Source organism: Solea senegalensis, linkage group LG19 (assembly GCF_019176455.1).
Source record: "Solea senegalensis isolate Sse05_10M linkage group LG19, IFAPA_SoseM_1, whole genome shotgun sequence".
In the NCBI taxonomy this organism is placed as follows: domain Eukaryota; kingdom Metazoa; phylum Chordata; class Actinopteri; order Pleuronectiformes; family Soleidae; genus Solea; species Solea senegalensis.
This window is the reverse complement of record NC_058038.1, coordinates 7,238,658-7,263,056: the sequence shown is the minus strand read 5'-3', so window position 1 is coordinate 7,263,056 and position 24,399 is coordinate 7,238,658. Positions and strand designations below refer to the sequence as shown.

Genomic DNA, 24,399 nt, shown 5'->3' with positions numbered 1-24,399 from the left:
TTTTTTTGTAAGCTCCCGGAAAGAAGGGAGCGCCTTCTTCCTCCTCCTCCTCCTTCTCCTTCTCCTCGCTCCACTGGGATTGCAGTGATGTGAGAGTCTTGTGTGTTGAAATGTTGTGACTGATGTGGCGAGGCTTTCAGACAAATCTGTCACCTTACCACAAGAACCAACTTTGTGTTGAGCAATGTCTGTTTGTTTTTTTGTGTTTTTTTGTTTTCTCATTCCTGAGCGAGTCAGAACATGAACCGATCCATGTAAGGATCTTTTAAAAGAACTCCAAACTCTGAGATCTGAAGGTTCCCTTTGCAGCAAAAGAGAGGAAATGCCTCAATAAATGAAGAACAGTAAATTATATAACGCCCGAGATGGAAAGTCTGATAAATGTTTGCAACAGTTTGGACTTCAGCAAAGAAAAAGCGTCACAGAGTAAAGTTGTTACAACTTCAAATACATTATGATACTTCTTCACTCTTTAATGATCATTCTTCTTAACAGCAGTATTGATGTTTGTGCCACAGTGCACTGTGATATTGGATACTGGGGCGGACTCAGTGCTCCGCTCTGAGACAAACTTTTTCCAGCTTAAGCGTCTGTGTTTGTGTTCATCCCACAGCAGGACACGCCCTTCCTGTGAGTTGGAACCAGCAGTGGAAAGGTGTGATCACACAAGAGAAAGAGAGACTCCCTCCCTCCACCTCTCTGTGTGTGCAGGATCTGAGACACACGCACGAAACACTGCTGTGAAGCACAACCTCGGGTGTTCAACTCCAAAAGGTGAATACAATTGTTGTTGTTTTTTTACTTTTAGCACAAGTAAACAGTAACTTGATAGTCTGTTAACATGTCGTAAATGTTTTCTCAATGTGCTCAAACGAAGAGGTTCTCATGTGTTAAGGCTACATGATGTTCACAGTGTGTGTCCTATAGTGAGAATAGAGAAGAAATTATGCTTTTTTTCCCTCCCAAACAGTTACAGATGCGTGCTTTTCTCCTCATACATGACTTTAATTATCTGTTTCTTCTTGAAAACCGTTAAGGAAACCCTGTATCTCTCTAGTGCCGGCTGAACGGTGACAGACATACTTCTCTACGTTTTAACTCCTGTTCCTCTTTCAGCCAAGATGCCAGAAACAGCAGAAGCCGTGTCAGCCACCCTCACCACCAACAGAAACTGCACCATAGAAATAAGCAATGTCACCGCTAACCACATACTCATCAACCCCAAGTAAGTGCGTAAATGTAACGTTGATAAAGGCACCTGTGTTTAGATTCTCCTCACATCGAGACAGTTAGTGTGTAGAAGACTTTGTTAAATTCATTTTAAGGTAAGTCTTCTGAATTGTTTTGTGACTTTAGAGCAAGAAAATATCTCCAAAATAAATCTTGTGATGTTATGATGGTCCACTCTCTATGCACGCATGTTAAGGAAAGAGAGTGAAAATGGAACGTCCACCCATTTCTCAGCATCTGTCAGTTTCTGTCACATGTTAAAAAGGGGAAAAATGATTGAATTAATTAAAAAAAAAAATGACAATAAAATAAATAATAACAAAAACAAACAAAAAAACCCACACATTCCCCCGTGTCTGTTGGAGTTTGTTGCGTGCATCTACATTTATCTAGCTGTGGCAGGACAGACCGCATCTTGGATGGGTGGTTTTCATGTGTAACATCACTTTGCTGAGAACATCCACCTATCCATCATGCAGTGACACACGCCGCCTCATTGCACTCCACGTGCAGGTAACACTCACTGTTGCTTAGGAGTCCGCGGCAGTACTTGCACGGTCACACTCCATCCATCAACATAAGGTGTTTCACCCCGGAAAGCCCGACACTCAAAAAGTATGCTGACAATCTCCGCAAAACTTCCAAAAACCGTGGGGGATTTTTCCACATCAAAAGTCTGTAAAGTGTGACAGAAAGTTGTGAGCTGATTTCTAATCTCTTGTGCACAGGGTCTACATGAGCAGCGGCTTCTCTCACCACCCACCCCAGCCCACCATCCGCACCAACATGACCGAAGTGTGCTCGTTCACCAAGGACGACAACACCGCCACGGGAGCTGTCGGCCTGATGACCTATGACCTCTACCACAAGAGCCGGTCATGCACCGAGCGCATGGCCGTCATGTTCTCCGTGCCCTTCGACCACAACCTGTACAAGAACCGTCTGGCCGTGGGCGTGGTCGAGCAGTCCCGCGCCTGTGACAAAGCTCTGTACGACCAAATGTACGACGGGAAGAACCAGAGTGGCTTCACCCGCGCCGAGGCCAGTGGTTCTGGCCTGGTTTATCAAACCAGAGAGCTCGATGTGAGGGCAACAATGTCCTCAATTGGCAAAGCCATTATCAAATTGGAGCTGTACGATAAAATGGGTCACTAGTGGGCTTTTTTTTTGTGTGTGTACATCCATGCTTTTGTGTTTTAAAAGAATAAATAAACTTGGTTCGATCTGACGACTCTTGCATGTTGTACTCTGGAAAAATATATAATGAATGGAAAGTCTGTATTATTTTGTCCTCTGAAAGATAATAAATAATACGTGAGAGTCAGCTCATTCCTTGCATTTAAGTCAATTATAATACACGCCCTTATCTTTGATTGAGGTAATAAAACATTCAAACCACATCCTTATGTTACTGTGTGTGTGTGTGTGTTCTCTCATTATCACTGATGAAAAGTACACTGAAAATAAGAAAATACCAATAAATGACAAAGTTTGCATATGAAAACAGCGAATGAACTTAATTAAGTTAAGGTTTGTCTTCGCTGAATCTCTCTCTGTAATGTAATGTAAAGTAATGTACTTCATTTCTATAGCCCATCCAAGGCAAGCCACAGGTGACCAAAGTGCTTTACAAAATAAAAGCATCACAGACACACAGCATGAAAGACAGCATCAAGACAAAGTCATGAAACATAAGCCAAGGCATGAAAATACCAACTAAAAACATGTGAAATGAAATTAAAAAGTGTTACTGCACGACTGGGTGTACACGGAGACTACCAAAGTAACTCTGAACCTGGTTTTCACTGTACATTGATTTAGTATCTTGTATCTAGATGGGAATATCTGCATAGATGTTTTTCATTGTCAAAAAATAATTAAAGAAATAACAAGAATGTTCTCCCTCCTCCTGCTGCCAGACATTTTTGCTGCTGTGTGACTGTGTGGAATGCAAGCGTTTCAAATGAGACGTGTGTCTTAACTTGTTCTGGGTTTCTACCTGTTACACAATACAACGTATAGTATGTGAAACGATGAAATCACCTTTGGTGTAAAATACAGTCAGACACACAAGTACCCACGTTCCCTCCAGGCGGAGATATAATTTTCCCATCCGACCAAACAGGTTTGGATCCAGGAGGAAACAGATGGAAGTGTTTCAAACTTACCACACATTTGGGTGTGGTTGTTTTTTTCCAAGAGGGGAAAATATGGGAATGTTTGCACTCTTGTTTGTGTGTGTGTGCTGAAGAAGGGTGTGTGCAGTAACTCAGTGGCGTTGGGTTTCAGAGGGGAGGGTTTTCCTCAGTCAGTGATGCCGTATATCCTTGTTTTAAAAAAGAAGAAGAAGAAGAAAAGACTGCCCTCCCCTCCCTTTCAGGTAACATCTTCCCATTTTAGGACTCGGGAGCACTAACTGAGGTTCTCAGCAGGTAAGACCCAAACAACATTTTGATTTTAAAGGAAGTTTTAGTGTATGACAACGCAGAGTAAATTTAGCTCATGACTCATGCAACAAACCGAGTCGGGGCATTAACAGTCAGGCCTTTGTTTGATCCTTTTTTTTCTTTCTTGTATCTAAATAAAAAAAGAGGCGATTGTTTTCTCCAGGCGATAGTCTTCCCTTTGACTTCATTATTGCACGGTGCTTAGTGCTGTAACTGAAGGTACACTCTCTAATGAGGAAAAGAGAGACCGCAGCCATCTGATACTTCGACAACATCACAGAATCTCATTAGACTCCAAAATGTATCAGTCATGCCCGCGGTCTCTGTGGGCTTCTGAAGGTCAGCAGCCTATGTCATGCCAGTCCAGGCTGTCAGAGGTCAGCAGGGTGTTCTGTTTTGTGCAAAGACTGATTCTCAGTCCGTCGAGGCGGGCTAGGGAGTATCGGGACAGTCAGAGCTGTGGAATTCACTCTGGTAAACTGACGACCACTCATTCTTTCCAGATCTCACAGCCACTGCAAACATGTCGGAGTCAGCTGAAGCCATCGCAGCCGATGTGGCCAGCAAGAGAAGCGTGGTCATTGAAATCACAAACATGACCAACAACTACTGCCTCATCAACCCCAGGTAAGACGTGAATGTGTCCGACTTTCCACATTCTAGAGCAAGAGTTTGATGAAGTGCATGTGTCTCGCGTTACCTCTCTTTCAAGAGGCTTCTTCAGTTCTGGCTGGTGGAAACAAAAAGATGTTTAGCCTCTAGTCTGGTTACATATAGTTAGTAATAAAACAGGCAGAATACCTGTTTTATGCAAATCAGTCAGAAGTGAAGACGCCCCTTGAGTAAGACTATAGAAACATCTTGAAAGACTCCAGAAGATGCCGTGACCAGAATGACCCTCACACATCTTTGCACTCTCTAGGGCGTTCCTTGAAAATGGGGAGACGTACAACCCGCCACAGCCCACCGTGCGCCCCCTGAAGACCGAGGTTTGCACTTTCTCCAAGTCCGGCGGCAAGGCGACCGGCAGCGTCGGCGTCCTGACCTACGACCTCCTAGAGAGGTCGCGCAACGACTACATCGAGACCGTGGCAGTCATGTTCTCGGTGCCGTGGGACTACCACCTGTACAAGAACTGGTTGGCGGTGGGCATCTACGACAAGGGCCGCGCCTGTGACGAGAAGTTGTACAAAGAAATGTACTACAACAAGACCCAGGATCCGTTTGTCAGGGAGGAAGCCAAGGGGTCAGGCATCAATTACGAGGGCAAATACCTAGACATCAGGGCCACCATGTCTCCTCTCGGTAATGCCATTATGAAGGTGGAGGTGTGGGATAAGGTTTTTCGCCACTAGACACGTGCTTCCCTGTCATATCGCAGAATTCCTCAATCCACCATATAGGCTCTTACTGTGCCGACTGTTTTTATAGTCAGTGATTTAACAGATGCATTGTTGCTGACATGTGTCTGTACACCTGGGTATTAGCTTTCAGTAAATCTGCTTAAGATCAGAGTTTAATTTGTTTATAAATCCAGGATGCAATACACCCCTTTGTATGATGCCTCCATCTGTCTCAGTGGCGTCCCATTTTTTAAAATGGCATCTTTGAAATGCGAATCAAAGCGTGACTCACTGGAAGATGAGGGCGGCTTAACAAAACATGCTGAAGAGTACGTGTGTATTTACACTGAAAGAGGAATGAAATAAATATTTGAACTGAATCTACTTGTGTCTGAGTGTCTGAGTTTAGGAGAATAAATGAATGATTTAATGAATGCACAATTATGATCATTTTGTGTAATGTAATGTAATGGGCGGTATTGGGGTTTGGACAGCGGGTTGCATGAGAGCCGCTGACTGGGACACACCCTGTCAGTACATCCCTCACCACGGAAAACACTATTACACCAGTCTCCTTACATAGATGAATCATGAGAATGTAAGAGTACACTTTATTTTATCACGTAAAATCCAAGTCCAATACAAATTGCTCGTGTAGGAAAACAACATATATTTGCAGTCACACCATTTCTGCTCCAGTCACTAAATAAGCCTAAATAATGTCCCGACAAACACTTAAATTTTATATGACACTGTGTCATTTAAATCTCTTTGAACAGACTCTGCACAGCAGCGTTTGTACCCAGACAAGAGGGTTTTAATTGCCCACGTTGCTATTCTGACAGAACCAGAGGGAACAGTAAAAAACCCTCACTTATTGTTCACAACACACTCACTGGTTCATTTTTATGAACCAGTAAAGTCAAGGAGAAAATGATCAGATGCACTTGTGTGTGTGTGTGTGTGTGAGGGGGTTTATGAGCTTGGCAGAGACGACGAGGCAGCGGCGACTGAGACAGGAATGGATTTAGGTGAGGACCCTATTACTGTACACTCTAAAAACTGTATTATACTTTAATTGGGCCGAAATGACAATCTCGGCGTGTCACATCACCATCAAAGAACTTATTTTGTGGTAATGACACAGCCAATCCTGAGTGGAAACAATCATTAACCTTTGTAAAAGATGGGGCTCTGAGGCAGGTAGACAGAATACCCGCTCTTAAATTTACATCACGGGCGAAGTAGCCAAGTTTCGGGGATTCCTATTTGCGCTGCAGTCCTGATCCTGTTTTCCCATTAGATTCACGACGCTTTAGCAGCATTAACTGTTCCTGCCACAAAGACGCGTGGATCAAAGGTTTTTTTGCTCACTGTCACCGCTGCATTTGCATAAAACCTGTATATAATAATAATAATAATAATAATAATGGAGAGGAATAAACGGGGGCCTGTTAAAGCTCCATCTCTGTCGAGCAGTGTATTGGAGAAATCATCACAATGTCCCTATAAACAGATGGAGACACTGAGCAGGAACTTGTTTGTTGGATGAGTCTCTTTTCTTTATTTACTATACCTGCACATAAGTCTTCTTTTATACCCTGCACTATACCGTTGACTGCATGCGTTTGTCTCTGCACAGGTATGTACAGTACGTGTGTGTGTTTGCAGGCTTTTGTGATGAGCATCTCTCAGGGTCTAAGGGAAAACTGCACGTGCGTTTGCAGATATGGATATTTTCCTATCGAGGAAAAGCCTTTGTGCGTGATATGATTTGTATTTCAACAACAGTGTGGGATTAGACTTCTCAAACAGGCGACGAATGAGAGAAAAAAAAAGTATTTTCCTGTGTAGATAAACATTAAGAAGCTCAGCATTTGTGGACGGAAAGTGATGCTATTCACCATTAAGCAGAGGGAATCTACTGTGGCTGTTTCCTTGTGCTAAAAGCTGCTTCTGTCAAAAATCCTGAGGCGACGTGGAAACGTGCAGGTGTGCCTTTATAGAGTTTGACTGTCTCATTAAACCAGGTGATCAGGCTAAAACAACACTCATGCTCCAGTTAAGCTCACTGCACAGAGATGAGTGAAAGTGAGTGGGAGAGAATTATTGTTCGGACTTATAACTAAACCTAAAAACAACATTGTTGCTCAGCAGCTCTTCACGTTTTATAGCTTCTTGCAATTGCAATTTTGTGCATTGAAACACCAAAAAGGATGTTTGTTGGACCTGCAACTCCACTTTTCATGCTTCAAATAATAATAATAATAATGATAATAATACATTCAACAAAAGAACATGCATCCTCCTTCTCTCCACCTGTTATCAAAGCAACAGTGGCAGCGTCTCCGGAGTGGTGAAAATGTTGTGTTTACACTCGGCCACTTGTGACACAAGTGTTTTACTTAAAGAGAGTGGAATCATGTGATGTTATTTAAAAGTGCATTGTCCGAGGCTGTTTGAACGTCTATCAATGTGTTTGCTTTGGAATTAATCCCGGTGAAGAGGGAGAAACTGTTTTGTGTGTTGACTCAAACTGGGAGTTACCAAACAGAGGCCTAAAATAAATGTCATTGACCTGAGGTTTGAATTTAAACTGCGAGCATTTTGAACAACTCAAAAACACTGCATGCGTCCGACCAGAGGTACAAATAGGAAAATAATAGGGTTTTTTTTGTCTTTCTCAGATAAGTCGAATGTTTTTGAGGTGGACTGTTTTTTTGAGTGGGAATATGCTCTCAAAGACTGCCATCTACAGGCCACTTCTAATACCGCTCACATAAAACTGTTTAACTGCTCTGAAAACAACATGAGCCTTAAAAAAAATTTGATATTCACAGGTGCAGAAATACAAATATAAATTGAAAAGTTGATGATGCACTGCATAGATTTACGTTTTCAGGGGGAAAAATACTAAAAAAACATTGGTATTAATGAGGCTGGTCCTGTCTCCTCCTGTGTTATTCCTGCCACCTAACATGACTCGACGTCCAGCTGGGCCTGGAAAGTTCACTGATGGACATGATGTGTGTCCGGCTGACAGTAGGCGCCTGCAGCACCGTCATCTACGCTCAGTTTCAGGCCTCACTCAGTCTCAGTCTCAGTCAGACTCCCACAGCGGTGAGTCCTTGAGGGTAAAAACAATTCAATCAAACATTTTCAAGCTAAACTGGAGCCGCAGTTTCTGACTGTTTGCTGAGCTGTTCTCATTTTCTGTAGATCATGTTTCGGATGAGATGTGAGGTCCGAAGGTCGTTTTACTCCTGGCAGGCTTTAGGAATTGTCTCATCGTGTTATAGCATGTGGAGTGATACAGTTGTGTATATACATATATATGTTTATATATATATGTGTGTGTATATACCGTCAGTGAGTAAACCTGAAATGTACAGTGCTCTAATATGATTAAAATACTTTGAATACATTTACACGAATCACAGGCAAAATGGATCACAAATGAACCCATGAAGAATTATCACCTGAATCTGCTGCTCCAGCAACTCTCAGCTCATTGTTTTTGGGTTTTATGGCCTCCATCTTTCACATCAACCTAACTTGTTTCAGTTTTTTGTTTTAGCAATAAAAAAAGAAAGAAAGTAAGAAAGGAGAGAGATATGAAACAGCACCAAACACCTTAGGAAAAATCCAGTGGCTACAGCAAACACCGTAGAGCAATTACTATTTAGCAAATACATGTATTTCCCCTGGAGGAATAAGTGGCAGGCAACAAAAGATATTAAAGAGAATATAGCACCTTTTCTTTACCACGGTGACAAAACACAACTCTGCGTCTTCCAGGTCTTTATTAACAGGTTCACCATATTAGCGGAAGGTGAGAACATGTCAGTGTTGGTGTTATCTTGTTACCGCTGCCCCCAAGTGGCAGAGCATTTTGCTGTTTCAGGTTTGAGAAAAGAGTCACGAGGATTGGCTTATTGGTCTCCACACAGCCTCATCATTGTATTGTCAGAATGCTTTGTGTCAAGATTAGCCTTGGTGGTGATGTGATGTGAACCTCTACAGTATATCTAATGTTTATTATGTCTATATAATGTGCAGATAATCCATGCATCCGTCATCATTCGCACTCTCACAGTGAGTGTCCAAGTGCTTAGCACTGTACTGCACCGTTCACTGTTCATTCTGTTGCTTCCTCCGCTTCCATTTGTTCCATTTCTGCAATCTGATGATCCCATCTACCGCTGATTTGTTTCATTTCTGAGGTAGATTCTTATTTTCCCTTTCAAGTTTTTCCTGCTGCAGGGTCATAATCATGCATAGGTTGGTGCAGGCACTGCTCCTTGTCCATTATTGCTGGCAGATTCTCCCTCATTTCACCTATTCATTCATTTTTATGTGGCCCATAGAATTAATTGTAAATTAAAAGTGTGTATAATTGGCCAAAAGTTAAATTGAAGTTCCATTAGAGACGACAACTTTGAGGAAACTTGCTGAGGAGGCATTTTAAACATCTCCATGAGTGTATGGGTTTTGAAATAGATGCCATTAAGTACAATATTTGCCACTGTAACATTGTTCAGTTAATAATTATGAGGAGTGTCTCATGCCCTGTTATTTTTATTAATTCACCCCAATGATTGAGAAGCAATTTTCACATCAAACTCACTTAAAATGTGAAGTCATGCAGCTCAAGGGTCAGATGTGACGCAGCTGGGGCCAGCTGCTGGGATCTCACACAACAACGTAATCACTCATGTCACACTGAATGACTTGCTTCAGAGGGCGCAATCACTTCATTCTCATCAAATTTGGCAAAACTCCACTGTGCACTCGCTCCAGTAGTTAGTTGGTGAGTAAGACGTGACCAAACCCTTTTTTCTTTTTTTTTATGAATGAAAACATCCATAAATCAAGTCCATAATAAGTTGGCTGTTCCAGAAAGCAGACTTTGTCTGGGCAGCTGTGGAGTTTGATGTGGAGTCACCAATGCTGCCCAATGCTCCTTCATATGAAGCGGTGACGATGAAACCGTGAGCCACCTGAATTCCCAGAGTCTCCAACAGCAGCTGCTGCCAAAGGAACTGTTGCGGTACAATTGCCCTCGCCTGCCATCCATCAGCTCTGAGACCAAACATCAATCAGCTCCCACACTGAGAAGACCTAAAGGCCACAACATGTGGTTATCAAAACCCAACACCCCACAGCGTCAGACATCATGAAGACGTCTGTGTACTTCATGCTATATGGATGAATTTGCAGAGACAGCTTGATGTGAGTCACTATATACATCAGTGGCTTGAACTTGACCTTGTTATCGTACACACAAAACTGAGGCTTGTTTTTAAGATGTTCTTGAACTTGTTATGCAAACTTTTAGTCTTTTCAATCCATAAAATATCTTTAGTGTTCAAAATCTAGTTCCAAAACGGTTCCAAACATAATTAACACATTGTAAAAGCTGCAAACTGTCCAGAGAAATAAAGAAATAAAGAATTAAAGAAAGAACTTGCCAAAGGCACCAGTGTGAGTCGGTTTCTGACTTTGCCAATGTTTGGATGAGAAATGCAAAAGATATCCATAAAAATAAAAAAGATACATCACTAAACGAGCCACTTTGAGAATTGAATGAAGACAGAAGATCAGAATGTTTTGTCAGTGTGTGATGTGTTGACTTTGACTTTGTTAGTGGGAGTGAAGTATTGTTTTATAGTGACTCTGTCTGTCTGTGTTTCCGCACTTGCCAATATGACCAACAGAGGCCGACAGAGGCTTGTTGCATGACTGGAGTGAAGTCTGCCTTCTCTGACTGCCTTGTTAATGTACGAGATATCTGTCCGACTATTAATTGCATATCTGTGGAAATGGATCAAACTTGGTAGATGACTCAGACTAAGAGCACCAGTGTGTGCAGAAGTCAACTTGGACATAAAAAAGAAAGCAGTTTCAAGTCCTACAACTGATGACATGTTAACGTGCACCAAGAAGCAGAATGTTCAAAAGTTCTTTATGATATAATTTATTAAATATATTTTTTTTTTTGATTTACAGTATCTATGCCATTTGAAAAGGTATGTCCTACATGTTGGAAGTATAGGGCTGAACAATGAATCGTTGTCACATACAGTTAATTATGTTTTAAATCTACGGAAGCGTGACTTGAAAAGTTACACTGCAAAACAAATAGCGATAAATGTCTGTAAAAAATATATAAATGTTCATGCTTATATTGATTTCATAATTTAAAATCACAGATTCACGTACAGTAAATATATATTTAAATCATTAGAGCAGATGTGTTATCATACAGAAAATCAACAATTAAATTAACAAGTGTTGGTCTGTTGAAAGTGCTGTTTAACGGCATCCAACGCAATCCATAATCATTAGTCACTGCTGAGATTGAAGATCAAAGCAGGAACTACTAATATTCACGAAAAATGTCCTTCCTCTTTGGTCGGAATTATGCCAAGACACTTTTTTCTTTGTGTTCTTCTTCTTCTGGGATTCTGGGAGCTTGCATCCACAATGTTGTATTGCTATAATCGTCTGGAGTTAGAAAACTCTACTCTACTCTAGCCAGTCCTTTAAAATCTTTCTTTTCATTTTTCTTTATGCGTCGTTTGGGCTACATGTAGAAATGTCTTCCTCTTGTCTCCTCATCCCCTCAAAGTCACTGCCTCTCATCCATAATTTCCATTCCACACTCTTCTTTTCCTCCCTCTGATTTGGACAGTTTTTCTAATTACTTGTGAATGTTTTTCTTTCTTTCTTGTTCAAAGAGCAGATTTGTCCTATTACTAAATGTTCCGGCCTCCGCAGAGAGAACAGATGCTGAATCGTTTCAAATGAACTCCTCTTGACTTGGCTTACTCAACCCACTCCAAAGCCACCAATATAGTAGTTTAACAATATGGACAACTGTCTTCTGTCTACTGTCTGTATTCTTTAGTATTTTGTAACAGTATAGTTCCATCCATCCATCCGTCCATCCATCCATCGCCAACCGCTTATCCGAGATTGGGTCGCAGGGGTAGCAGCTATATCAGAGAGCCCCACATTTCCCTTTCCCTGGCCACATCATTCAGCTCTGACTGAAGGATCCCCAGGTGCTCCCAGGCCAGCCAGGAGATATCTCTCCACCTGGTCCCACCAGGTCTGTCCCAGGTCTCCTCCCAGTTGGACATGCCAACTGCTCTCAATTCATTCATTCCAACAGACCACATCAAAAGTTGTGCACCACTCAGCCAGCACATTCGAGACACTTCTAAGAACCTTTCTCGTGTGGCGTGACAACCATAGCTCCTCCACATTCTTCTTCCTTCTGAGGCAATGGTGCCAGTTGCTGCTTGACCTGCTGATTATGAATGGGTAGGTCATTCTCAAAGTCTTCCGGAAAGTCTTCCTCGGCGTCAAACTTGTCCGAAAAATAAACCCTCCTGATCCGACAGTTGCCGTTGATCTGCACGCGCTGCGTCTCAACGTATTGCGTGCCATAGAGTTTCTCGATGAAGTCCGCCAGGTTGAACTGAATGTAGTTCCAGCCGTCGGTCAGGCGCAGGGGCATGGTGCAGTTGTACGGGTTCAGTTTTGTCGTGCTCACATAAGTGCTCGCCCGAAAACGTCTGCAAACGTTCTTGTCGTCCGCCGCCAGGACCTCAAAAGAGAAATGCTTCTTGAGGTTTTTGATGATCATCACCATGAATGGAAGTCTGATGCCCAGTGTCATGTGGGGATCCGCCGGACATGTGATGAAGGTGGTGTTGATGTTGGTACCTGCAAGCTCCAACACTGACGAGTCAATGTCTTCGTCTGTGATTCTCTTAATGTGACCAATTTTCACTTTCGTGTCCCAGCCCTGCAGGGGTTTGTTCCCGACGCTGTACAGGATCGACAGAGATCCGCTTTGGAAGGAGTCCTCAAACATCCTGGGATTGTTTAAAGCGAGACAATCTGTTCCACTCTTAGTCATTTTTATTCTTATCTCAGTCTTAGTAATTTATGGCAGGCTGTACACAAAGAGGTGTAATTCGGCCTTTCACAGTTCTTTCTTTCTTGCTCCGTGGAGGCAAAGAGATGATGTCGGCGGAAGATCAAAGAGTCTCTCCAGAACTCTTCTCTTTCATGTTGTGTAGTGATGCGCACCTGTGGAATTTTCATTTAATGTAACATTAAATACAGATGTTTAATAAGTATGGGAATGAAGGGCAACCTTGATCTGTGTTGAGGAATTCCCAACTGTAATTTCAGACTTCAAAATGTGATTGGGAACTTCGAGCTAACCCTTAATGTTAGCTGTATAAGAAAACATTAAATGCATGTGAACTGTCATTAAAGAAGGAATAAAGAAATGACAGTCTGAGTAGAGTAGGAGGTTCTGACTAACGCAACATCATGGATGCCATGAAACCCCATAGAAGAAGAAGAAGTTTTAAAGCGGCCATAGCATGGTCCTCTCTCACTTATATGTGAGGTATGGAGGTGTACTTACAAACATGAAGTTGTTTTTATTGTCAAAAACATCCTAGTCGCTACAAACGAGCCAACGTAAATGTCTCATCACTGACGCGCTCGTCAGCCGCGCTGTTACAGACCAAAACCACATCCACAGAACACGGACTGTCTTGTGATTGGCCAGCCAACAAGAGCTTTCCCACTGTCTTGTGATTGGCCAGTTACCTGGAAGTGACGTAATTGGCACGTCAGCTCTCAGACCTGCAGCTCCCCCTCTGGAAAGTAATGAGTAATGAGGAGTAATGCTGTAATCCCTTACGCATCCCTTAAGCTTGGATAATGTTGCGGTTACAGAGATGATAAACACACATGCAAATGTACACGAGCATAGCGTGTAGCTTAGCCTGTAGCTTAGCCTGTAGCCGGCTATCGCTAATGCTAAACGAAAAAACAAGCACACAAAGACAGTTTTACGGTTTGTAAAAATTGTAATATACGTATTGTTGGCACTGCTCCTTCCTTTACCTGAAGTTTGGTGCTGTGTCCTGCTTTATATTGTTACTTTCAACCGTAGAAGAAGAAGAAGAACTGCTCTCGTTGTAGCTGCTGAGCGGATCGGTTGTACGGAGCTCAGGTTGAAAGTACGTCACCGGATGTGCCCGGACTAAACTAGGAAGCGCTGTTGTTTAGAGGAGTGGTGAAATTCGCCAGTGACGTAACTAGTCAATGGAAGTGCCGTTCCGCTTCGTAGAGCTCAGGAAAACAATCAAACCATACGCTCTCAGCAGTGTCTGAACTGATTGTTATGGACTTTTAGGGCTTCATAAACGAGTTAATGACACAGATACACACAAAAACACAGCGTTAATTGGCACTATGTCCTCTTTAACATTCCTTAGCTATTCTGTAACTTCATTCTGCCTGGTCAAAAACAAACATTAGGGATATTCACAAAGACGTTCTGTCACGAAGCGTCAAATCTCTTAGTGTTTTTGTCTTGCTTAGTTCAGTTGTGTTAGTTTAGGTTTAAAGTCACGTTAAGTTCATGTCACTTTTGGTGTGGGTTTGATTTTCACTTCCCCTTTTATTTTGGTAAACGTTCATGTCTTCCTGTCGCGTGGTCTCTTCAGTCGTCTTGACACATCTCCCCATTTGCCTCATGCACTTCACCTGGTGATCGTTAAGTAATCACTCGCACCTGCCCTTGATTCCCTCTTCCCTATATAGTGTCCCCAGTCCCTCTGTCTCTCTGCCAGTGCGTCGTTTATTCTTGCAGAGAACATGTCAGAGTCCAAGTCTGTGTCGCCTTTTGCCAAGTTTTGTCTTGTTTTTGATTTTGTTTGTCTGATCAAGAGGACAATGAAGACTTGAATCTTTCATCGTGCCTCCTGTCTCGTGAGTTTGGGTCCAAGCAGTGTATTCTCTCTCCCAAACACGTTCTATACCAAGGACAAATGTTTGTCATTACAGATGTCTTTAATTAAATTGCAAATATTTACACAAATATACACATTTGCAATTTTAGAAGTTGTCAAAACCCCTGGTTGATTCCAGCTCCCCCCTCAACCCTCAAGTGGATAAAAGAGGATAAAGTAAATAAAATGGATGGCTATCTCAAACTGGAACCTGTATGTATAAGAATGAATATGTTAAGCATGTTGTAGCAAACATTTAAAGTTCCACAGGAGATTAAAATATGTGTCAAATGTTGTCATTATACACACACACAAGCCTTGATGAAATGAAATGAAATTTGTTAATGGTGCGGTTTTACTGTTGATTCATAAAGCTGACTCCTACTGTTTTACACTCAGCCACTAGAGGGCAGGGTCCCTTGACTTAAAGTACTATACTGTATTGTCTGAAACCTTTGCTGCACCATGCATGTTTGACTTACACTCAATGTGCACACATATGGTTTTGTGTAACAAGTGATGCCGTGTAACCGACTAGAATGTGATTGATATAGTTTTCACAATCACTTATTTCACATAGCCATCAGAGAATGTTTCTGGCCCAAGGCTGTGAGCAGTAACGAGTTGGATGAGATCAGGAAGGGGAGGAAATGGCCAGACATCCAGGGAAGAAGATATACACGCAAACACGGGCCCACCCAACAGAGCTGTGTGTGCCAGATGAGGGTGTGATACACGTCTGCTGTCACTGCTTCCATCACTGTACGTCTGTGGAGACTGTGCAGTCCACTATGCTATGCACTTGCATAGCAACTGCACGGCGGGGTTGTTTGTGGCCGAGGATACAGTGTAACACTACCTGAAGCACAGAGCAATGCCATGTGCACTTCACTCGGCGGGGGAAAAGGAGCGTTTAATCAAACACTGACAAAGGTGAAAGGGCATTTTTGTGAGAATGGTTCCTGCCCCACCTCTGTTGAGCTGAAACGAAGAAGTTTGTCCAATCTAAATTCAAGATTAATCAAAGCAAAAGGCATTTAAAGATTGTGTCTGTCATTTATTTAATTGTATAAAACATAAGAAAATACATATCGTACATGGTGTGAGAACACTCTCTCAGCCAGTACAGTGAGTCCTGAAACTAACACAGTATATAAATACACATTTTCTATGGCTTTTCAATGGCTATATCGTCATAACAATACACATCCACAGTATCAAGATCATGGTCAAAAGATAACGTGTGTTTATCTTTTCTGTCATCGCACAGTGTTCCTCACTTTGATACACAGATGTATATAATGTCATTTGTCTGACATGAACAAGTATTATGTTGGGTGAACTTTATATTATTTAGCTCATCATTATATGATAATGAGTCGTTGTTTGAACATAGGAAAGGGCTGTTAGAAAATAGACAATAGCAGAAAAAAAAGATTCAGCACCCCCCTCTGTGTCTGGGCGTATACCCATTCATTTTGTCCCATCTGTGACCTCTGAACCCCCTAACCTTCCATATGCTATGACTCACATACTGTAATATCCACATCCACATCCACGCATAAGGCCACTATTGACCCGCCAAACACATACCTGAATCCACTTCAGACTGAACTGAATAGATTGTACAGCACATTGTCGAAACAGTAAAGTTCACAAGGTCTTTTAAAGGTCCGGTGTGTAATATTTAGGAGGACTTGTTGACAAAAAAATTCATTATACGACACATAAGTATGTTTGTTTAAGTGTATAATTGCTTAAAAAGAATATTTAAAAAAATTGCATTACAGCAGCCTGTACAGACAAAAACCAGTTTTTCACATTTTGACACGGATGCTTACAACGCAAACGGAGAAGAACGGCATCCCTTCTGGTACATGTGAAGGCCACCGTAGTTCTCAAATGCGCTTGGGAAACAGCAAAGTCCTCCATTTGTCACAAGCTTACACACTGGACCTTTAACAACGAAATGACATGGTGTCCAACATAATGAAGGAGTGGCAACACACAATTTTACTCTTCCTTTTGCAAGCTCTGTAGCCCTTGTCAACTCAAACCTGAATATTAAGTTCTCCATTTTAAATGAAGTTGTTTTCCGAACATGTGCATCCAGTTTGGATGTAACCAACACCATCAGTGTTCGGATTCCCAGTCGGGCAGTTGAAAACAAAGCTATTGTCAAAAAGTCTTCTTTTAAAAAGTGTTAATGAGACACAGTACAGTACATCAATAACACCCGGGAGTTTGTCATTGAACAATTACTGTGAAGCCACAGAGTATGACATTAACTCAAAATGAGAGCTGTCTGTTTGTCTGATTAGTGATTAGTTTTTTTTCTGTTGCTTTTGTCTGCTCAAGTGAACTTGCTGAAGTCGCTGCTCTACAACTTCCCTGGTGATGAGAGCAGCAGGTTGGGAGGAAAAGGGAGCGCATCGGTCCAAAAAAAAGGTTGTTTTCCCTTGTGACTTTGAGTTTAGATTTCAGGAATATCAAGAGCTGCCGTCCCCGTTCTTAGTCTTGAGCACCACGAGGACGACCATGGCTGGGATCAGGCAGATGGGCGTGATCACCAGGGCAAAGACGATGACTGGCGGCGGGTCGCTTAGCTCCTCTGAGGGACAGTCCTTGAAGAACCTGTAATGAATGTCCACAAAGGTCTCCTTCACCAGCTGGTTGGGCCACGGGATCAAGAGACAGTCTGAATTCTTCTCCGTGCAGTGGCTTAGGTTACTGTACAAGCTGCAGTGCGGAGACAGAGAGAACCACCACAACATCAATCTTTGCTAAATTTTTATTTTATTTTATTTTATTTTATTTAACTGCAAAACATCTGTCACATCACTTACCCTCTCACCTTACTCCAAATGCACCAGTCCGTGCTATTCAGTGACACCATTTCACTCTCAAAATTGTTGAGACATGCCTGGTTGAACAGCATTGAGAGGCAAGTCATTGTTGGACCTTGGTACAGATCATGACAGATTCTACAAATGTCCATGCACGTGGCAGAGTTGTTCCCACAAGCTGCATAACAAAGAAACACATGAAGCTGATTACACTCAAACATACTGTACTCTAACAACATTACAATGCTCTTATTTCTTATTTGCAACTTTCTGATAAACTATTCCTCCGGCTGCTCCAGAGAACTTGAAAACAAACAAGAAATCCACGCTGGTAAACACTGGATTGTGTTCCTGATATGATCACTGCGTCCATGCATGCATCAGTCCGTTTGTTTGTGATCACTTCAACTGCGTTTTATGGCAGGGATCCAAATCTACCATCTCTCTGGATCTTTAGCGATCTGGTATTTGCTTGTTCTCAGTTGCTTTGATATCCCCGGGGGACAAAAGCTTATCCATCATCTTCACTTTTTTATGAACGCAGCCGGTGAAGAGACATTATTGCCCGGTAAATGAGTTGCCAATACACGTCTATGGATTTGAAGAGTGAGGCTTCCTGCCAAGATGGCGTTGTTTTGATTTGATTCTGACATGCTATCACCTGTATGTCGCTATGGAAATAACAGCACTATTAATATTGTTAATACCAAGGTGGAAAAAAGCAGTACAACTAAGACCACAATCACAAAACTATTACCATAGGTTATAAGGTCATGTCACCTACCAAATGGTAAGGCAGATTCTCCATACGTGGTATCTGAGAGGGAGGAAAATCTGATTATTTCTTTTACACATTAAACACATACACTATATAATAAGACATAATGCAAATCCACTCTAATTCAGTTAAGCATCCTGGCCAAGTTTCAATACAAAGAAAAAAACATTTTACAGTTGTAGCTCGTGAGATCCTTCACATGTCTGTCTGCTGAGGCAGGCATTTGCAGCTGTGGAAGGGAAGACCACACACTCACCGCAGAGGAAGGAGAGGAATACCCCAATGAAACCAAGTGCTCCATTCATGTCAGAAAAAAATGAATAAAGGTGCGCTTTCCCCGACTGATGAGCATGTATAATAAACCTAAACGTCCCAGACTGTGTACGGCGAGGCATAACAGGAAACCCAACAGGATGGAAGAGACGCAGTGTAACCTTCGGTTACCAGATGTCCAAACAGTGTTACCCGCGGTTACCAGATGTTCTTCAGAGATCTGTCTGACAGCCCAGTGCCTTGGCAGCAGCTCTTCCTCTCTCCAACACACATTTCTTTAGGCTTTTCTTCCTTTTTTTAAAGGGGTGGAGGCAAGAGAGATTGTCCTCTCTATTCTCCCAAATAAAAGGGAGCACACCCAAGCTGGGCTGGACTCACATCTGAAAACCCTTACTCTTTAACTCTTGTTCTGCTTTTTAGTCTCAGTTTCTCACAGTCGAAGGCCTGGCCAGCTCACAGCATGTGATTTATTTGCCTTTTGGGCTACCTCTGCCAAATAGGAAACATAAGTAAACATTTAGGGCTTTAGCATTCTGGGGTGGATGTAATCGTGACTGTGCAGGGTGTGCTGTGCAGACAGTCATGATTTCATATCTAGGTTAATTTGACTAAAGCTGGCACAAGCTGTAAGTCGCAGCTGTTTAAACGCTGATGTCTCCACCAAATGTGTGGGAAAATGTTTTGTTCTTTAATGTCACGAGGAGCCTGTGGGCGTGCTTCATCTACAAGGTAGTTTCTCACTGTCATCACTGACCACTTTAAAGAGCAGTGTGTGAGAGGGATGGTTTCACTGATTGAATGAAAAAGAAGGGGAAAAAAAAGGGAAAGAAATTCATGGCTCATGTTTTCTCATGACCAGCTTGTTCATTTATTTCACTGGATCCACATGTTGGGCCTCTCACAACATCTGTTTGCCGAGCAGCATTTTGATTTAGTAATGACATCAGGAAATGTGTCTTTTCAGCAGAGGAGGAGCTCGGGGTTGGGGGGGTTGGCAGGGGAAGGAGGGGGACAGTCAGGGGGAAAGAGAGAAAAAAAAAGGCACAGGATGAGGAACAGTGAAAGGGGCGCTGCTCCAAAGATCCAGTTGTTTCACAACGCTGAGTTCATGCGTTGATCACAGACGTTGCGTGGGGTGAATGACGAACAATATTCAGGAAGTCGAGCCAGGTGGGGGGCTGCTCATAATGAGGTTTGAGTTAACCTTTCACCCCAAAACATTATGGACCTTTTATCTACTGCTGTTGACCCCACACTGGTAGAGACCTCCCCGCGAGTTTGTCTTGGATTCTCAGGAAAATACACACGAGGAGATCTTGGCACTGAACGGCTTATCTGAGCTCTGCTTTCTATGTGTGTGTGCGTGCGTGCGTGTGTGTGCGTGTGCATGTGTGTGTGTGTGTCAGCTCCAGGCCAATCAAACAAAAGGAACTGACCCAAAACAGTCTCCCAGTGGACCAGAATATATAACCACCATATTGAATAGAGTATGTACAGAAAGAATTACGTGATAAGTCATCAAAAAAGGTCGGAAACTTACTCGCAGTCATCATCTCTGTTGGGTAATACCCTGCAGAGAGAAGATGTTGGGTTAATCAATGTCGTGTTAAGGGTGAATAGTACATGATATAAAGTAAAAACAAATATGGTAGTAGTGGCAAAAAGGAAGTATTATTATTATTATTATTATATTATTATAATAAGGCAATACCAGTGAAAAATGTGTGTGGGACATAAGAAAGCATGAATTTCAACATTTCAACATTATTATCAGTAATTCTTATTACCAAGCTATTACTTGGATATTGGATAATAGTTAGTCCTAATTAGCAAACTATTGTTATTAGCAAGCTGAAAATTGCATCATAAATAAATGATATTATCATAACACTACGTCCATGTTGTTACTGCACTGTGGTGTAAACTAATACTTTGTTTTCCTTTCACGTACCTTTTGTTGTGGCGAGTTGCACAGCTGAGTGTTCATTTACCAGACCGTCCACTGCCGTGCAACCTGCCGAGGGAAAAATAAAAAACACAATGGGAGAAATGAATATTAGAAAGCAGAGCGGTTTACTAAGAAATGCTGTTGTAATGTTTTCCGTAAAAATCCGCTCTGTACAATTTTCCAAACTTGTGACAGTAAAGGAGGGAACGGAAATAAAGATCCAATGTGTGAGAGAAGCAGGTCACTGTTTCACATCCTCCCTTTGTGTGCGGCTGATTTATGGACATCTCAACTTAAACATACTAACAATTGCAGTCAATCTCTTTCCTACTGGAATAAAACATCATATTTAATAATAAATACAAGTGTGGTTTTGTAAATATGAGCGATAATAACATTATGAGTATGGACCCCAAGAGGACTGAATCATAAAAAAAAGAAGTAAAAAAGAAAAGAGAGCAATCAATAAAAAATAAAGAATACAGAACAAAAGAATGAGTCACAAAAACAAATTGAATTACTGTGATGATAACTTTCTCAACACATGAACACAACACTGTGACAGCTGCATCAAACTGTGTGACAGTTAAACATTCAGTCATGAAAAACCAATTAAAACCCCTTAACATTTCCCTTTAGAGGTGAGGTAGAGGACACGTATAGAAGTTAGCCTATATCACAGAGAAAACAACTGGACTGTGTAACTTACCCCAGATGAGAAAAGCCACAAAACACCAAGTAGACATTACTGAGAGAGTGTTGACTATGGCAATGCTCGTGTCTGCTGTGTCTTCCCTGGTGGACAGGGATTACATTTCTCAACCTTTCTGCCGGAAGCCACTCTAAAGCAACAGGAAGCCCTGGTTTCCTAGGAAGGATGGGAGGATTCACATAAACAACAGAGCACATGAGCCACTGATAAGCTCTGCACTGCACTGTGGTCCATGTGATGCACCATCATCACTCTCTTTCGCTATTTATCAGTGTTCTTAGCTCATCCCTCCCTCTGTTTTCAATCACAATGTGAGAAGTTGGGGAGAATCCCCCTCTCTCTCTCTCACACACACACACACACACACTTTCTCTCTCTTGCTCCCACTCTCTCTCTCTCTTACACTTGATTTTATCTGTTTAAAACAGTAATGGGTTAACTGATGTCAGACAGTGTGAGAGCCATTTTGGACTGAAATCATCCGTGTTTAATATCTGACAACTAACTTTTAAGTGTGTATTTTATGTTGATCACATGTGAGATCTGAGATCAATAATCACAATGTATAGTAGTAGTAGTAGTGAAAGTTGTCATAGTGGTAGCGGTGGTAGTAATAGTGGGAGGTGGGAGTACTAGTAATAGTATTTATAGTAACAGTCATGTATAAAGTAAGGGATACTTGAGTAAAACCAGAAAATGACTATGGTATTTATAATATTACTTAAATAAAAATCTCTTCTTCTGATTTTATTTGGTCGTAACAAGTAACAAAGACAGTTAGTGGAGTAAAAGTTGCTAGAAATGCAAATAACAAAGTAAACCACAGATGTGTGAATTTGAATTTAAGTACAGTAATAAAGTATTTGTACTTAGTTACATTCAAAACCTACATGTACACGCTATATCCACACCAAAAACAAATACTAAATAACAGAAAACTTAAATATGCCAAACAAAACTAGCAACCAAATTACAGTACACAACATTCCAATAAATACTGATGAGTATAAAGAAAACAACGTCAAACAACATTAATTACTTAAAAATAACTACATACTACATAAGTTTAGAAAAGAAGTATGGAAGTATTGAAAAAGAAATACCGTATATAGTTATAATATATATATAGGTATATATATAGTTAATAATAGTAAATGGTAAAATAAACAAAACAGTGTTATTTAATTTAATTTGACTTTGTCTTAACTATTAATATATTATTAAGTATTTTCATTGCTAAATGAAGTAAGGTACCAATGGATGAAGTTTATTCATATGCATTTTTCTTTGTGGTCATCTGGTGCCCCTCCAGTAGATGGCGCCCTATAGGCGACCACCTATATGACCTATGCCCCTTATCATTAGCACAACTTTATTCACACGTGTAGTAGTATTCCCCCAGAATGATGTGTAAAACTGTTTATTTGCCCTCAATGGCAATTAAATGTTCCAGATTATAGTTGTTGTTTTTGTAAAACTCGCTGTGTGGCAAGATTTATCGTGTATGACTAATGTTGAGTAATGTTGAGTAAGGACGTGCACGCCGTGTTACACCATCAGCGGTGATGACGTTCACCCTCTTCCCACAGCACATCTGCATCTGACAGAACACTGAGCTTCTGTTGTGATGAGTCGCTGCAGGAATCTCCAGCCGAGCCGATGCACTTGTCCACGTCACTGATTGGTGAGTGCTCTGTCTCAGCTGCTGCGGCTGAGAGAGTGCCAGCCAGGCGTAAGGCTACGACGGCCTCCTCAGTTCTCATAAAGGACACCGCTCTGCTCTTTTAGTAGAAGCTAAAATAAATAGTTGAATGGTTGTTCCTCCAGAGGTGAGAGTATTTATTTCCGGATTACCTCATAGGGCCACATGGTTGGCGTAGTGGTAAGCACTCCTGCCTTTGAAGAAGAACTAGGTTCAAACAACTGGGTCTGCATGGAGATTGCATGTTCTCCCGGTTTGTGTGGGTTTTCTCCGGATTCTCTTCTGGTTTTCCTCCCAGATTTTGAGATTAGGCAAATTGGACTGTGAGAGGAAGAACGGATTTGTCTCTATGTGTCCCTATGGACTGGCGACCTGTCCTATGTCAGCACCAGCGCCCCCCTGCGACCCTCGTGTGGAAGATAAAGTGGTAGAAAATGGATGGAGGGATGGATTAGGTTCCTTAGTGAACAAACAAACCATGTGTAGGAGCAGTGGGCAGCAAACATCTGCACCCACCTACCTACCTGTCTTAGCTTTCCAAAATAAATAAAAGTTTACTTTTTTAACTCCATCATAAATGTGCAATCAGTTACTATTTTAAATCTGTTTCATCAGTAGTGAATCTTTTTATCTGTACTTTCATACCATGATCATAAAAATTGACACAACACATTGAAGAAGATATGAAACCCAAACAACAGCTGCCAAGAACTAAACACACAGAATTAAAAACCTCTGGCTGATAATCGTCTCACTCCCCGGGCTTATCTTCTCCTGTGTCTGTCTCTCTGTTTATATCTGAATCAGACGACTTCAAATGACACCATGGATACACCACACATGCGTTACCATCGGTGATGCTTTTGCATGATGACAGCATAACTAATAACTAAGCAGGAATTAAGAAGCAACAACAGATAGCATTGTACGCCATGCTATCTGATTTCTATACACACATTAGACATAGTGTGAGTGTACGTAGATAAACATTTACTGTATCATAGGATAAAAAGTGATTGAACACTGCCATCTTGTGTGCCAGAGGAGCAGCAGAGGTTTAATCTGACAAAATGCATAATTACATCTTATAAGATAAGAGATTTATGTAGGGTTACAGTTTACAGTAGTACCTACATTATGTGCCCCCAAAACAAACATTTAAAATGAATATAAAACTAAATATCATTGGTTTCCCTAAATAATATCCCAAATAACTTCTATAAAATGGATAAAACTGGTTTAGAATCATCAAAACAGTCATACGAGGCCCTGTAAAGTCAATAAAACAGCACA

General features: G+C 41.5%; 4 protein-coding genes across 5 annotated transcripts; 2 read left to right on the top strand and 2 right to left on the bottom strand.

The window, feature by feature from the left end:
- The first annotated feature begins 225 nt into the window (after positions 1–225).
- Positions 226–2,630, top strand: LOC122784819 (bryoporin). Of its 2 annotated transcripts, none has more exons than XM_044050178.1 (4): positions 226–254; positions 614–774; positions 1,117–1,225; positions 1,959–2,630. In XM_044050178.1, exons 1-4 carry the CDS (start codon positions 241–243, stop codon positions 2,383–2,385), a joined length of 711 nt encoding a protein of 236 aa, XP_043906113.1. In that variant the 5' UTR covers positions 226–240; the 3' UTR covers positions 2,386–2,630. The 2 variants fall into 2 exon arrangements, with proteins under 2 accessions (XP_043906113.1, XP_043906112.1); XM_044050177.1 differs by lacking the exon at positions 226–254 and adding an exon at positions 320–426.
- A 907-nt stretch (positions 2,631–3,537) lies between these two features.
- apnl (actinoporin-like protein) lies at positions 3,538–5,400 on the top strand. The gene is made up of 3 exons (XM_044050187.1): positions 3,538–3,662; positions 4,181–4,304; positions 4,600–5,400. Exons 2-3 carry the CDS (start codon positions 4,201–4,203, stop codon positions 5,030–5,032), a joined length of 537 nt encoding a protein of 178 aa, XP_043906122.1. The 5' UTR covers positions 3,538–3,662; positions 4,181–4,200; the 3' UTR covers positions 5,033–5,400.
- A 6,845-nt stretch (positions 5,401–12,245) lies between these two features.
- Positions 12,246–12,905, bottom strand: LOC122785259 (cilia- and flagella-associated protein 20-like). Its single transcript, XM_044050987.1, has one exon. The coding sequence runs from the start codon at positions 12,903–12,905 to the stop codon at positions 12,246–12,248; it is 660 nt and encodes a 219-aa protein (XP_043906922.1).
- Positions 12,906–15,883: 2,978 nt separating this feature from the next.
- On the bottom strand, positions 15,884–21,562 carry ramp2 (receptor (G protein-coupled) activity modifying protein 2). The gene is made up of 6 exons (XM_044051930.1): positions 21,402–21,562; positions 20,696–20,758; positions 20,285–20,314; positions 18,478–18,510; positions 17,694–17,871; positions 15,884–17,586 (listed from the first exon to the last, which is right to left on the bottom strand). Exons 1-6 carry the CDS (start codon positions 21,436–21,438, stop codon positions 17,337–17,339), a joined length of 591 nt encoding a protein of 196 aa, XP_043907865.1. The 5' UTR covers positions 21,439–21,562; the 3' UTR covers positions 15,884–17,336.
- Between the last annotated feature and the right edge of the window lie 2,837 nt (positions 21,563–24,399).